Below are 17,134 nucleotides of genomic sequence, written 5' to 3' on the forward strand. Positions count from 1 at the left end.
TGAATTTTTTATGAAATAAGTGTGTAACTATGATTTACTTTGCTAACAAAAGTATGTTTATTTTCTTTTCAGTTATTTACTTTACCCTTAACATTACAGCAAAGGATTAAAAAAAATAGCATGTGTATTGCAAATTAAATGTAGTTTTAAGAAAACAAAAAATTAATGCACATAGACAGATGACAAACCAGTCAAATTAAACATCTTCTCATCAGAATAACAATAATAATTTAATAATTCACTCAATGAAACAGATTATAGGTTTCAAATAACCGATTTAATAATTTATTTAGTTTAGTGCAACTGCATGATATACAAACACATTGTAACTGCTTATCTTCACATCAATGCTTTACTGCAGAAATGAAAAGTACAGTCTGGGATTATTGGTTTGAATCATCTGTAATACAAGATTTATACTATAAATACAATTTTACCAATCATGTCTAAAGAAGACATTCAAAAATGTTTTTAGACAATAACAGTATGTTTCTATTTGTACTATCACAGACCTTGAAATACTGTATTCTTAGCTCTCACTTTCCTAGCAACCATCCTATGCCCAACAACAGTCTCGTCTTTTTTTTCAATTACCCTCCCATCGTTTCCACTCACCACATACTATGATTTGTAAATGTACATGGATCTACTTCATACTCCAGTTACTAACCTGCTTGGTTTTTTGTTAGTTAATATATTTAATTTGCTATACATTATTATTATTATTTTTGGTACTTAAAAAAAAAATTATAGCTGTTGATTCATGTATAAAGTTTGCCATTCTATACAGATCTATCAACATTTAATAAATGAATGTAGGTTGCTCTGTTAGTTATATATTAGCAGCTGCTTTGTACCTGATAGTAAGGTGCCTGACTGTACACTGGCAGATTTTAGTTTAGGTCCAATGAACTTTTTACTGGAATTTCTAGTGGGATTACTATCCAGGAGCTGAGCATGCAATTGCCTTACACATTTATAAATTTTTGTATATTTCCCAAAAGATCTCCTTAAGGGACACAAATGCCAGGGTAGGGAAGGAGAAGCAAACAGTTTCAATCCAAAGTGAAGGAGAAAGATGGGAGGAAGTAAACAGGATGAAAGAGTAGGGAGGAGGATCAAAAAGGGAGAAATTAAGAAAAAGTGAGGGAAATAGGAGTCATATGATATAAGTGAGGGACTGAGGGTAGAGGCAGTTTTCATAACTGAAATGCAGTAGGGAGAGGTGGGTTATTCCACATATCCAATTGCAGGAAGCCCACCAACCAGGTGCAAATTCCAACAGGCAGCACCCAGATCCATCAGCTCCTTTAACAGACTCAAAAGGACCGAGAAGATGGGGGAAAATGGAAAATATTGGATAAGAAAATAGAAGGATTGGTAGAGCTAGGAGAGAAAGAGAAGATATGATCAGCTAACATCCTGACTTCTAGTAGGCTGAAAAGTAGAAAATGAAAACAAGAAAACAATGATTTATTATAATCACAAAAAATATTGAAGCCAGTCATTGTACTTAAATATATTTCTGATGTAGATCATTTAGTGTAGCTGGGATGCATCTTCATATTTTTTTAAGTTTATGTTTATGATAGTTTATAATCAGATGATATGGTACAAAAAAAATTATGTATAGTTTTACAAAATAATAGAAGTTTGTGTAAGAAACTTTTGTTGTTTCTACAAGAGCTATTATTACAAGGAAAAATGCATGAAATAATAGTACTGACTGAAATATTGGTTTTTGAGGAAGAATTATTTAAATATCAAATAGATAATTGTAACTGTTTCTCTAACAGTAATTCTGGTTATAGAACAGGAGGAGTTATTGTGTATATTAAAAAGGAATAGAGGGCAACATTGTATTGATTATTCTAAAATAAATTTTAAATACCACACATGGTATACAAATTGAAATTGAGTAAAACAATTTTAATTTTAATCTAACTGCTTTCTACATATTTAATTTGGTGTCAAAAGATATCTATTTACAGGAATTAGAGAATTATTTGCAAGCAACTGAATATGAGAATGCAATTTACACCGGTGATATAAATATAATTAGTATGATCGATAATGCAACAACTGCTATTTATTTACTTCTACTGCAAGGTCATGGTTTTAGTTTTATAATGAACAGTCCTACAAGACTTATACCTAGTACATGTATAGACAATATTAGTACCATAAGGAAACAATAAGTTCTGAAAATTATGATTTTGAAATTCTTGATAAAGACACTACAGATCATTCATCGATCACAGTATTCATAATTTTAGTCTAACATGTAATAAAATTAAGGATAATGTTAGTAAAGTTTACATGAATATTGATAAGCTAAAAGAAAAACTTAATTCTATAAACTGGAGTATCGTCTTCAAATCTGAAGATGTGGACAATGAGTGTTTCAACTCAGTAAAAAACATATATACATGTAAAACTAAAGATAATCCCTTAAAGTCATGAATAAATGTTAATCTAGTATGTAGAATTGAAAAAAGAAATACATTGTATAAAAAAACAAAACTGCATCCAAACAACATAAATATCAAAAATGTTATGTAAAATATAAAGATAAATTACAAATCGATTCAGAAATCACTAAAGATAAATATTTCAGTGATCTTACTTTCAAGAACCAAAAATAATACAGAATAATGGATGTGCATAGATCATTTATTAGGAATAGCTGGAGCTAAAAATAGTGAAATAGAATCATTAAAACTTATTGATGATGATGTTAAATGAGACAAATGCTTAATTGTGGAGGAATTTAATAATTACTTTTTAACTATAGTGGAGGAGATTAAGAAAGAAATACAAACAAGTGACATGCATTCTGATAAAACATTAATAAATACTGCCATACTGACATAAATCATTATTATCTGCGTCTCAAAAAATTCTAGAAAAAATTATAAAAACAGATTCCTACAAAAACAAAATTTTTAAATAAAAATCAATATGGTCTCACAAAGGAAAAAATACTGAAGATACCCTTTTAAATTTTATGTCCAATATAATAGAAGGTAAAAACAAAGGTTCTTGAATTTGAAAAGAGTGTTTGATGTTGTTGATCAAAATATTTTGCTTTACAAACTAGGAAACCAGGAATAAGAGGTCAATACAATAAATAGTTCAAGATATATTTAAGGGGAAGATCTCAACAGCTCAAGATAAGAGAAAAAATGAGTTCTCAAGGTACTGTTTAAGTACAGTATCCTGCAGCGCTCTGTACTTGGAACTATTTTATTTATTATAAACATAAATGATTTATGTAATGGAAAATTTAATGGTACAGTGACAACATTTGCTGGTAACAGATCATTAGATTATGAAGCTGATATATGAAATAAAGAAAAACATTGAAGAAGACCTTATGAAAATTAAGTAGTGGTTAATGAAAAACTACTTAAATTTAAATTTAATGAATACATATTATATAATTTTTCAATTAAAATGTCTAATCACAATTTAAAATGTAATATAAACATAAATTGTACATACCAAGCTATACTGCAAGTAAATACAGTTAAGTATCTGGGAGTAATTTTATATATATATCTGTTTTGCAAGGAACATATAAGATAAACAAAATAAACAGAATTAAATATGTGTAAATTTTATTTCTTGGAGAATTTTTGTACAAAAACTTACTAAAGATGTTGTACCATTCCTTGTTAGAATCGAGATTAATGTATGGTATGTATAACTTGTTGGGGATGTATGAATTATTCTAATATAAATGCATTATTGGTAGCACAAAAATACGTAATAAGAATGATTTCTCATAAAACAGATTTAGCGAATCTTTACCAATTTTTAAAAAACTTACCATATTGCCTTTAAGATATTTGTTTGTTTTTAGAGTCCAAAAAATTTTTTATAAAAGGTGTAATATGTATAGAGTAATGCACACATATGCCATGGGTAATTTAAGTAAGAATGATAAATTGTGTCGCCTTTACCAAAATTGGAACAGTATAGGCATTTTTATTCACTTGTAGCTCCGAAGGTGTACAATTTATTATCTAATAATACAAAGCAATCAAGAAATTTTAGAGAATACAATACTCTATTATTTGTATGATTACTAGAATCTGATGAAACTGAAAAGTTATTATTGTAATTTTATTACACTGGTCAACATGATTTTTGTCTCACGAGTACCAACAAGTGTACTTATGCAGTATTTTATCCTGTTTTCAAATATGTATTTGGAATTTCTGCATCACCCACAGTTTTTTTATTTTAATTTTTTTAAATATTTTAAAACGTTTTTTCGTTCATTTGTCTATTGAGAAGTAAAAGCTCCTAGAGTATTGTAAATATGATTGAACCAAATGAGCTAACTCAAAGGGTAGTGTTGCTACTGTTGTGTAGGCTCAGATGTGTACAGACATGTTCTAGTGTAGGCATCATTCATTTAGTTCTGGTTCATTTAGTGTCAGTTATGAAATAGTAGTGAACCAGTAAACATGTCATTGTGAGTGCTTTGTGTGTCTGAATTATTGTGTATTACATATTTCCAACTTTATTTCTTTTAATTAGTCGTTAGTTACAAAATGCCCAGAGTTGGTTTAAATCATCGTAACAATTTTTGCTATGTATGTGGTGAAAAGAAAAGTGACGCTCAAGTCACTTTTACTGCATTAGTAAAAAAGTGTTATGAACTTTATTTTGGGTGTAAAGTCGGGAACCAAACAAAGGCCTGAGCCCCAAATATTTGTTTTTTATTGTGTTCTAGGCTTTTTACTGCATGGAAAAATGGCACACGCCATATGCTATCTCTATGATTTGGAGGGAACCAAAGATCACGTTTCTGATTTTTATTGCTGCTTAACAGACATTAAAGGGATTACATCAAAATCAAAACAGAGTGGTGTACCCTAACTTACAATCTGCAATGATACCAGTTCCACACTGCAAAGAATTGCCCATACCAAAGGCTCCACAACATGTGACATAAGATGAAGAGAGCTCAGAGTCTGATGGAAGTCAGGAAGAAAAAGAAACAGATTCTAGTGATATAACTTTTGAACAAAGCTGTTCATCTGAGCCTTATTTACTGACTCAAGGAAATCTTAACAATCTCATACGAGATTTAAAGTTATCCAAAAAACAGTCTGAAATGCTTGCTTCCTGGCTAAAAGGATGGAATCTTCTTCAAAAGAATACAAAGATATGTACTTATTGCAATTGTCATTCTGAATTTAAAGACTATTTTTCTGAAGAAAATGGCTTAGTACTTTGTTGAATGGCACTTGTTCATTGCTTCCTTTAAAGTTAGTAAAAAGAGCTGTGCTTCTGCGTAATGCAATAAGTCCCATCAGTACCTGTGGCTCACTCTGCTAGTATGAAAGAAAAATATGAAAATTTTTAATTTATATTGGAAAAGTTTCAATATGCAGTATATGAATGGAATGCTTGTGGTGATTTGTAGGCAATTACACTTATTCTTTATCTGTAGCTTGGTTACACTAAATACTGTTGATTTTTGTGTGAATGGGATAGTAGGGACAAAAAAACCATTTCATTATAAAATAATGGCCTAAATGCGAATCACTCATTCCTGAACAGAAAAATGTGAAACATACCCATTGTGTAATCCTAAAAATATCTATCTACTACTGTTATATATCAAACCAGGATTAATGAAAAATTCTGTCAAGGCCAGGGACAATAGTCCTAGTTTCATGTACTTAAAACCGAGGTTCCATAAAATTAGTGATGCAAATATAAGAAGTAATATTAGTGGGTCCACAAGTACGATCATTAATGCATGATGAAAAGTTTGAGGCACTACACTACATTTACACAGAGATGTAACAGTAATACAGAAAAACTAACTTCAAGTTTATACATCTAAACCCTTTATAGTAATGAACTTACAATAGTTTATTACAAATTGTTATTAAAATAATAAAAAATTACAAGAATCTTAGATCTATAAAGTGTTAATATTCTTGTAACAGACCACTGACCATCACTCTACTCTAACACTGTCTTTTTTATTGTATATCATATTTATCAATTCTCAAGTGAGAAGATTGAAGCTTACCTCTGAACTGAGAAGCTTATCAAGAGCTCTTGATAAGCTTTTTTGACTCTCTCAATTTATTAAAATTATGCATACTTTTTATAAAAGAAAAGAATTATTTACATTTTTTATGAGTAGTTAAATTAAAAACATGTTTACCATCTCAATTACTGCTACAAAATAAACTATCCTGCTAATATTACAAGGTATATCAGATAACCAGACTGCTGCTTTTTCTACCATAATTTATTTATATTTTTTGAATATATATTTTTTCTAAGTTGAATACATATATATATATATATATATATATATTCATAAATATGGTGTCAAACTATGATAAGACCAATATTTAAAATAAATATTAAAGTTATTTCAAAAGCTCCACACAAGGGGCTACTAAAAAAAAATTTAATGTATACTTTTTTAAAAATTAAAATGATTTCCAAAAAATTAAAAAATGTTTATTTGTCAGTGCTCAGTTTTAAATAAAGAGCATAGTAGAGCGTGATCTGCTATGTGTTCTGATCTAAACCAGAACTACATTATACAGGAAAACATTATTCATGAAAACAGCATATGAGAAAATTTACCTGATAACAAGCATAATAACCAATAGCTTACTCATTCTAAACAACTGATAAATGATGCATATACAGGTGATTCAAAGAAACGGGAAATTAAAAAAATTAAATAACGTTAATGAAAATTTTTTTTTAGAAAATGAATTTTATTTCATGTAATTGTACAAATGTTGCCATTTTAGGATACATACATTTTAGTATATTTTTTAAAGATGACATCTTGCAGGTGACCTCCTCGTCTACGTAAACACTCATGAAGTCACTTCGTTAAATTGTTCATGGTTTGGCGTAACATCTCAACTGGAATTTCCGCAATTGCTTCTCGGATCTTTGCCTTCAGTTCTTCCGTTGTAGCAGGTCTACTGTGGAACACTTTGCTTTTAAGGTGACCCGACAAAAAGTAATCACAAGCTGAGAGATCAGGCGATCTGGGAGGACATCTAATATCACCATTTCGTGAAATGACACATTGTCCAAACAATCGGCGTACAGCTGCCATCGATATTTGTGCAGTATGTGATGTTGCTCCGTCTTGTTGAAACCAGGCTGTGTTAAGAATTGGTGGAATTCTCTTTTGTTGTTCCACAACAAAGGTTTCAAGCACGGCTACGTAATGAGCCGACGTCACTGTAATCGGAAGACTGTTCTCATCCTCAAAAAAATAAGGGCCTATAACACCGTAAGATGACATAGCACACCACACGGTAACTTTCTGGCTGTGCAACGGATGCTGGTGTAGCTGCGTAGGATTTTCTTGTGCCCAGTATTTGAAATTTTGCTTGTTAACAAATCCACTGAGGTGGAAATGTGCTTCGTTTGATATCCACAGTTCGTGAACAAACTCTTCGTTATCATTTATCTTCTGAAGCATTACATTACAGAATTGTGCTCGCACAACTGTATCGTTCGGTTTCAGTTCCTGGACTATCTGCAACTTGTATGGATGGAATTGCAAGTCCTTCACTAATATTCTTCGAACTCTTGAACTATGCAAGTAAAGATTCTGAGAGACGACGGATTGACCGATGTTGACTTCGTGTGACAGAATCTTGTAAAGCTTGAACATTCTGTGGTGTACGGATGGTTCGCTCACAGCCTGGAGGTTTCTTTTTCATTGCCGAACCAGTTTCCTCAAAATTAGATATCCATGTTTTAATTGCATATGCTGATGGAACACGGTAGTGCCATCCCAGATTAAAATGATGGCAAAATTCTCTACGCGATCCCTCCACACTGTCATTGTTTTTGTAAAACACTTTAATAGCAAATGCACGTTGCGCACCACTCCAAGGATCCATGACAACTAAATGGCAGGTTAGGTTAGAGAGGTTGGCGCCACTTATCAAGTGATACCAATATCGCCCATGGCTACCAACACAACTTATAAACAGGGTGTTTACACGGTGTGTAAACACCCTGTACACCCTGGTGTTACAGGGTGTTTCTTTGAATCACCCTGTACAAGGGTTTTGTTTTTCAAGGTCTGATCGGTCACAAAATTAAAACCACAGTGAAAATATAAAATGTTTAATTTGTAAAAAGTACTTACATAGTTACGCTATTTCTCTACATAGTCGCCACTTTGATTTAGATATTTGTCATAGCTTGGTACCAACTTTCCAATACCCTCGTCATAGAAAGGAGCCACCTGTGTTTTCAGCCATGTTTCTATGCAGGTCTGCAGCTCAATGTCTGTGCCAAAATGTTGTCCTTCTAGCCAGCATTTCATGTGAGCAAAGAGGTGAAAATCGGTTGGAGCCAAGTCCGGGCTGTATGGTGGGTGATCAAACACTTCCCCCAATGAAAATGCTACAGGAGCTTCTTTGTTACAGCTGCAGTGTGTGGCCGAGCATTGTCATGGAGAAAGACAACGTTGTCATGCCTGATGACAACATTCCTCTCCGCTTATTCTGAATTGCCCTTCGTAGATGTTGAAGAGTCGTGTAGTATGAGGCTGCAGTGTCACGTCCATCAGGGTCGTGCCACGTTCCATGAATTCCACCAAGAGAACTCCATTCTGATCCCAGAACACAGTAGCCATACACTTTCTGTTGGAGAAGGTTCGCTTGAACTTTTTTGGTTTACTGGGAGAATGAGAATGCATCCACTGTTTGGATTGTTCTTTTATTTCTTCAGTTTCGAAATGGACCCATATCTTGTCCCCTGTGCCAATTTTGCTCAAAAAATCTTCTCCTTCATTGTGGTAGCACTGGAGAAACATTGAGGAGGCGTCCATTCTCATTGTTTTGTGATGGTCGGACAGCATCTTGGAAACCCATCTCGCACACAGTTTGTGGTACTGAAGTCTCTCACTCACAATGTTGAGCTGACCTTGAAATTTCAGGAAATGAATCACTCAATACAGAAATTGTGAACTGATGATTTTCTCGAATTGCCTCATCCAATCCCTTAAACGAGATCATCGGTTGACACTTGCTTCCTTCCCTGACTGCCTGCATCATGAACATCTGTACCTCCTGCTTTAAAGTTCCTGCACCACTGTTGCACTTTGCTGTCACTCATTGAAGTTTCACTGTACATATTACTTATTTGTCGATGAATTTCAGCTGCATTACAGCCCTCAGCCTGAAGAAATTGAAATTGTTTTCAGCACTTCACACTTGGCGGGAGATGCTATTGTAGACATGTTTACGTGCTAGCTGCGTGTTCAGAATTAAATGAAGTGACATGGCATGACTGAAGGCCATACTAGAGACGCTGCACAACACATATGCACAAAGGTTCATCCGATTTTTGTGCGGGTTTTTATTTCACGGCAATCGGACCTTGAAAAAAAAATAATCCTCGTAATTTTGCTGCTTTATTATACTTCAGATCATATGAGATCTAATTGATGAAAACAAGTACATGTTTAAATTGTGGGGTTGCAAGATAAAAACTTTGTAAATAATGAACATACATATCTGATGTTATATGTATGAATTATCAAGCCATTGATATTTATAGTATTTCAAAATGCTGCTTCCTGATATGATCTACTCTGGGAAGATTTACCTAATTAGATTTCCAATATTGGTCAAAAAACTGTTTATATTATTCACTGTTTAAAATATGAACTGTCTGTAATATAAAAATAAAGTCTAAATCACATTAACTATAAAACAAACATTAAATCAAATTTATCTGATTCAGTTCAAAAATTATTTAATGCCAGAAAAAGTAATTATTCTGTTCAAGTTAAAATTTTCAAAATTAATACCTGCTATTGTAATTGGTTAACTGTTCCCAAAAAAACATATTTATGCCATACTGAAAGGATAAGTTTTTGAAAGAAGATTACGGGCTAATGCAATATAAAACGAATAGATTAAATGCAATGTATGAATCTTCAAACAGCTTAGCATTGTAATTTACAAAGTTTGGCCGAAGCTAGAGATTTAATCTATGATCTGTAATTGCTTTCGTACCTTATACTGCATACCAAATCTGTTAGCAATCCTGAGAGCAGAATAAATATATTGCACCAAACGAGAACTGTGAATTGCAATTTCGACTAATGAATTTACAATTTGCAGTGTACCTTTTTGTTCTAAATTTTCATCTGTATTAGTATCTTCAATATCCCCAAGAAGACTGTAACTGCTTGCTGTACTAAGTGACACTAAATAAAATCATATAAATAATAGTTTAGGCTATATCTTTCACTGTATACAAATAATAAATACATTCAAATAAGTGCCAAAGCAAAATAAATTTTTAATGAATACAACATTCTATTTTTAATAGAATAAAATTCACACTCGCTTACACTAATCACCATACACTTTATACTAATCCCCAGAAATATAGCAAACTAATAAAACAGCTTACATGAATAGTTTAATCCTGGGAAGGTATAAATAACATACCTTATAATAATGTAATATTTTTGAATATATCAATTTAAAAGGAATATTTTTATTATTTAAATCAATCTCCTAGTGCAGAAACTATGCATTTTTATGAAAAAATATATGATTAATATTGATGTTTTAAGACATCTAATACAATCTTGCTGCATTCCATCAACCATCCAAAAAATGTGAAAATAACTCAAATGACCCTAGTTTTAATTTTTCTTTAGCTAGAAAGGAAAATGTTTAAATGTTCAATTATTTTATTTTTTCACAGTCAATAATGAAGTTATTATACCTTTTTCTCACTTTATTTAATATATTTGATAAATTTTTATTCTAACAGAGTGGATAGTATAGCACTTACAATTGTTATAAAAATTATTTTTATGAGAATAAAAAAAACAATGCAATGTTTGGAATATGTAAAACAAATTGTTGGGGATGTAGGATGTGGGGGGTATATCGTAATGAAACAACTGGCACTGGATAGGGAATCTTGGAGAGCTGCATCAAACCAGTCAAATGACTGAAGACAAAAAAACCAAAAAACTAAACAATTGTTTTTATCTGGACATTTCACGAATTGGGCAGTCAATTTTTTCTTTTATGATGTTTCAGCCTCGAAAAGCCTGGGCCTACTCCACAACACCCCTCTGCTCCTTCTCTCTTCTCTCCTAAAGGCTATCCTTCTCTGTCCTCCAATTTGTAGCTTACATTCATTCTCCTTTTGCCATTATCATTTTATATCTGTTTTATAAAAAACAATTCTGTTGTGGTCCAAGGTGGTCATGGAAAACCAGTTATTTTTGTATAGGTTGTTAATGCTAGCCCATGCCTGTACCAACTTACTACCAACCAAGTAATTTTTTATTTGGGTTTTCTTCTCCTAATGACTGAAGAGCCGACTTCTATCTACAAAGCGCAGTTCTGAGTTTAGTCAGCATTGGGTATTTTATTTCTCCAGTACTCCCATATCTGGAGAGCACTTTTTTATCCACAAAATGGGGAGAAGCTCAGTGGCAGGGAGATCAGAAACTCCACACAAGAGAGCAACCATTGGGTTAAAGTTTTTTTTTACTATTTACTAGAGATAACCCACTTTGATATGAGTTAGAGGTTCTGTTGTATTAATCTGTTGGTTATTTGTAATCCTCTAGTAGCATGTTAAATTTTCACTCTTTTTCAACATTTTAATGCAATTAAGGAACTTCCAATATAATATTGTTGCACTAAATAGATTCTTTGGGAACACATATCCCACTTATTAATTTGCTCCTTCATCTTTATTATCATCCTTTATTTTTCACTGAATATATGACTTTTATTTTGTAATACTGCTAACAATAAGTAATTAATTCTTTAGAATGACTATTTGTAACCATTTTTAAGCACTTTATAAATACATAATTTTATATCAGTAATATAATCAAAATTTTTATTAATCAATTTAAAATCACTAAATATGCCATAACAAAAGGTATATTTAATTTGTTGGTAATAGAAACAACCAGATTCACTGTAATATTCGTGTTATAAACAATATGTGTTTGCTAAAATGGTATGAAAATTAGTTATTCTACTTTACATTGTATGTTCAAAGAAGAACTTGCCACATTCTTTAAAAAAATATAAGCTGAATAGGCATTCCATATTTTCTTATAAACAAAAACTAAATATAAGTAACAGTTGGATATATATGTCATTGAAATTAATCTTTTTAGGATTCATACATTAATAGAATTTAAAATATATATATATATATATAATATATATACTTTTTTTTGATATTCAAATAATTCAGTAACATTCTGATCACTGTGCTAATAAAAACTAGTAAAAACTCAAATTGCATGAAATACAAACCACCAAAACACAGTAATTAGATAATAAGGTAAGTTTAACTAATCTAATGTGTTTTGATAGTTCATATTTCATATAATATACACCCTTGCATATATTTATCCATGTTTGTGTATTTATTCACTTTTTCAGAGATTAATAAAGAGATATCCAAAGTTCTTTTGCGAACTTACACAGCTACAATAGGTTGCTACAATGAAACAGCTACATCCCAATGATTGTGTTGTTTCAGGTCACCAAAATGATCATATATAATGGCTCAAAAACAATATTAACACCACAATTTTATATAGAATATAAATGTGAATTGCTCTTAAAACTGAAATCAAATCAAACTTCAAACTGTAATGTTTTGCATTTCAATTATCAATATTAGATAAATGATTTGGAAGTTATAAAAAAAAGAAATTTTTTCAGGTAAATTGTAATTATTTTACCTTTTCAACATATTTCAAGAAAAATTGGGTTGATTTTGATGATTTCATTTCAATCAGAATAGCTCAATGGATACATTTTATCTAAGATTTTTTTATCAGTTATTGATTCTTGAGATATTCAAAAGGGCATTTTTTATTTCCCTTATTTTATTCTCTCCATTTATCTAAAAAATCACAGACTTGATGCTGATGAACCATACATCTTGAATATGCTATGAGAATTTAAATTAAATATTTTTTGTTTCAATTTTTTTTAATTTTATCAACAGATCAGTACACAAATTTGATGGTTAGCAACATTGATGATCCATCGTACAATAACATATTTGAAAATATTGTGTTGATATGATAACATCTATTGATATGTTGATACTATCAATACTTATTATTAAATAATGCTAAATTCTTACAGGTTGAAAATTCAAGATGATGCCAAAGATCAAACGTCTCCAAGATGAAGAGAATGTCATTATATCAGAAAAACAGTTTTACCATATGAATAATGTTTTAACCTGTTCTCCTGGTATTTATTAGACTTAATGAACACTCTAAAAACATAATCATGGATTTCTTACTTTTCGACAGTGAAGATGAGAAAGAATCTGGAGAATAACAAATCTTTGATAAAGATGAATTATCTGATAATAATTGAGTGACATCCTGTGGTAGGTTACTAGGAGAATATTCGCCTTCTGCTAATCCAAGGCAACCATCCAATATAAGAGAATCCTGAAAATAATCCCCTTGTATGAAAATATATAAAGAAACATACATTCTTAAATTAATGGATAAACAGTAATGAAGATTTATTTTAAATCTAAAAAAATAAAGTACTGGTACAGAAATTAGGGGTCCTACAAAAATCAATATACACTTGGTGTAAATACACTTGTAATATTTCATGATAGAAAAAAGCAAAATTCAATAAATAGAAGAAAACATGTAACAACTGCTGATGAGCCAAGCTAAAAATTAGTAGAGAGTTACAAATGAGAAGACATAATCAGCGTTATAAGATTCACCTCTTCGTAGGAACTTCATACAATATGATAAATAAAAATAAAACACAGAATTATATATAACAAAAAGGAAAATAATGGTCACTTAGATATGAAAAAGAAGAATAATGCTTTAAAATTCTCTAATTTAAATATAGTATTGCAAAGGATGATGAATATAAATTATTTTAAAAAAAATTAAAATAAGGTTAGCAAAAAAATAAAAACTTATATACAAAAGAAATCTGTTAGTGTCAGACACAGATTTAAAAAAAAAATGTTTGTGTCGAGCATTGCAATTCATTTTAATGAAAAGTGGACAACAATAATAAAATAGGAAAGTTAAAGAAAGAGTTAAGTTAAAGGGTTACTGAAATAAAATCTCAGAGAAATACTATATATATATATATATATATATATATATATATATATATATATATATATTTATAACTCGTGAAAATCAAAATCCTCATGTAGTTATATATATATATATATATATATATATATATGCTAATTATATTGAAAATATAAAACTTTAGTGACAACAAACAAATTCATCTTGTAATCAATCACATAAAACAAAAACTCCATTAAATATTTTAATTCATACATTAAAAAATTTTGCACATCATTCATCACACAGAGTGAGCAAGATCTCATGAAGTTCTTAGTATAAAAAAAGTATAATTCAACTAGTTAATATACCTTAATTTTTTTTTAATAAACACAAAAACTAACCAACTTTTATTGTAGGTTAGTCAGTACAATGTGTGTATCTTTTGTAGCTCAGCAGACATCTCAGTAATCAGTAAATTATCATTAGCAGACATAATTTAACACTTGCCAGGTGTTTAGGAGCTGCAAGATGGTTATTTCCACATTGGCCGGTTTAAGACAGCGCAGGCAGGTCCAAAAGCCAGCAAGAGGAGGTTGATTATGGCAGCTGTGCTGTCATCACTTATGTATGCAGTTCCGGTCTGGGTGGATGCACTGGACCAGAAACAGAATGTGAAGAGGCTGGAAACAGAATTCATATGGATGCAGCATGGATCCACAAAGACGGCGGCACGACAGCTACTACTGCAAGAATAGACCTTTGGGATGCTTTGTGAAAAGGCGCTTGGACTCGATGGCTGATTCCCCGGATAGCTCCCTGGAGGAAGCATGGGGAAGTTTTTCATTTGCTGACTCAGTTCCTTTTGGGGAATGGGGAATATGGAACGTATCTCTTCAAGTTCAAGTGTCGGAACTCTTCTCTTTGTGTTTATTGTGGACAACTAGACACTCCAGAACATATGGTTTATAGATGTGAATCGTGGCTGGGTCGTCACTGTTTACAAGGGCTAGACTGGCTGATGCCAGAAAACAAGGTGAGCCATATGCTCTGGGATCAACGACAATGGGAGGAAGTGTCCAGATTGATCATGGGCATCCTAAAGACCAAACTGGAAGAGATGACGGAATGGGGTCCTGATTGACCAGACTGGTGGTTGATATTGGCAATGGGGCTCACGGACTCCAGACGGTGTAAACGAGGATCGTTGCATTACTGTAGTCATCACCACTGTCGAAATTGAAATTCATTGTGTTAAGTTTTCTTTTTTGTAATTGTATATTATTTGCCATTTGTGTCTCTTTTACCCTTCTGTACTTCTTGTTGTGCATTATTGCCTGCTGGTGTTTATCATTTATTGTGTTAGACTAGGTTTTGATATGTACTTGTCATTTGTCATCTATTAAGGAGCCATGAATTTATCGTTATAACTGTTATTTTTTAGCGTAATACGACGTCATGCGTTTTTGTTTTATGTCTGACAGAACATGGATTTTATTAGCTCTTTTGTTGTTTCACTGTGTCTTGGAATTTTGCTGTACCTAGTGTTCTTTAATTTTCTTGATGTTTTCTTCTTGCATTATAATGTGTATTAACTTCTGTTTACCTTTTCGCCTTGACCTACTCAAGGCTGAGTTTTCCATGGGCAGTGGGTTCTTTAGCAATTCTTTTTTGCGCCGCACATACATGGTGGTAAATCTTTTATTCTTTGAAAACTATGTGAATGGTGGTTTTATAAGTGTATTCGTTCTATTTCTATATGTTAGGTTAAGTTTTGTTCATTGATATTTTTCTTTTCACAGGTTGTCTATTGCCTTTTGTCATGATGTCTCAATGAACCAGGAGGGACCCCCATGGGCAGGGCAACAGTTTTAGTTGTATACACTAGGGTGGGTTATTCTACAGCCACGTCACTCAGGGCCAACCAAGGCAGCATCTTCTAGGTGATTATCGGTTGCCCCTGTGTGGTTAAAAATGGTAAAAAAAAAGAAGGTGTTAGGAGTATCTGCGACATTATCAGACCAACAATTTTCAGTTTTAAATCGTCCAAATCTCAAACTTTTCTTTGGTACACTCAACTTTTAATAAATCCCTAAGCAAAAAATTTCAAAGGAGTGATATATGGACATCTAGGTGACCATACAGTTGGACCTCCTCATCTGATTCAACTTTAGGAAAAGTGCTGTTCAAGAACATAGTAATATCTTGATGAACGTGTAGTGAAGCACCATCTTGTTGGAAACTGAAACCTGCAAAAATCTGAGGAACAGAAAATTTCTCAAGCATGTCAAGGTATGTGTGTCCTCTCGCAGTGGGCTCCATGAAAAAAAATGAACCAATTATGCCCATTTTTGTGCAGTCCTAATCAGATGTTGACTTTCAGCATGTCCATTTCATTTTTGATTGCTGATGGGGGGTTTTAAGTGCCCTAAATTCGATAACTGTGTCTGTTAATCCCTGCAGGTATGAAAGGTTGCCTCATCACAAAATAACAAACTATTAAGATAATCAGGATTGCTTTTGATGTGGTGCATTATATCTGCAGCAAACTGATATCATAGGCAGCAATCATTTGGTTTAATGTAATGAAGGAGTTGTAACTCATATGCTCACAAATGGAGCCACTTATGAACAGTTCTGTGAAAAATGGAATGAGGAATTTGTAATTCATAACTAGCCCACCTAACTGACTTTCCAGGATAGTCAATGAATACATTGCCACAGTCTCAGGCAATGATCCACAGTCTTGTCACTAACTGAAACTTTTGGATGATTTCCAGTTTATGAAACCAAGCTCCCAATCTCTTAAATTCATATCCCACTAACGAAGAGACTTGGATTTAGGAGGATTGACATTCCATTCAGTTCATACATATTGTGGAATTTGTGTAACTGATTTAGACTTTGCTAACCAAAGCACACAATGAACCTTCTGTTGTGGGATCCAGATCTTGACTGACTACTACTAACTACAATTGCATGGTGACTCTGCTTGCCTGTACATGCGTATTCTGCTGAACTTGAGAG

The 17,134-nt window shown here is 32.1% G+C and overlaps 1 protein-coding gene across 1 annotated transcript in view; it reads right to left on the bottom strand.

Moving 5' to 3' along the window:
* The window catches only part of LOC142324788 (spatacsin-like), a 48,209-nt gene that overhangs the window by 23,180 nt on the left and 7,895 nt on the right, over nucleotides 1-17,134 (bottom strand). Inside the window, exons 5-6 of the mRNA XM_075365786.1 lie at nucleotides 13,351-13,504; nucleotides 10,050-10,243 (exon numbers count right to left, since the gene is read on the bottom strand). Of these exons, the coding sequence (XP_075221901.1) occupies nucleotides 10,050-10,243; nucleotides 13,351-13,504 (348 nt within the window). The remainder of the gene's footprint in view (nucleotides 1-10,049; nucleotides 10,244-13,350; nucleotides 13,505-17,134) is intronic.

Source organism: Lycorma delicatula, chromosome 5, assembly GCF_047948215.1.
Source record: "Lycorma delicatula isolate Av1 chromosome 5, ASM4794821v1, whole genome shotgun sequence".
NCBI lineage: Eukaryota > Metazoa > Arthropoda > Insecta > Hemiptera > Fulgoridae > Lycorma > Lycorma delicatula.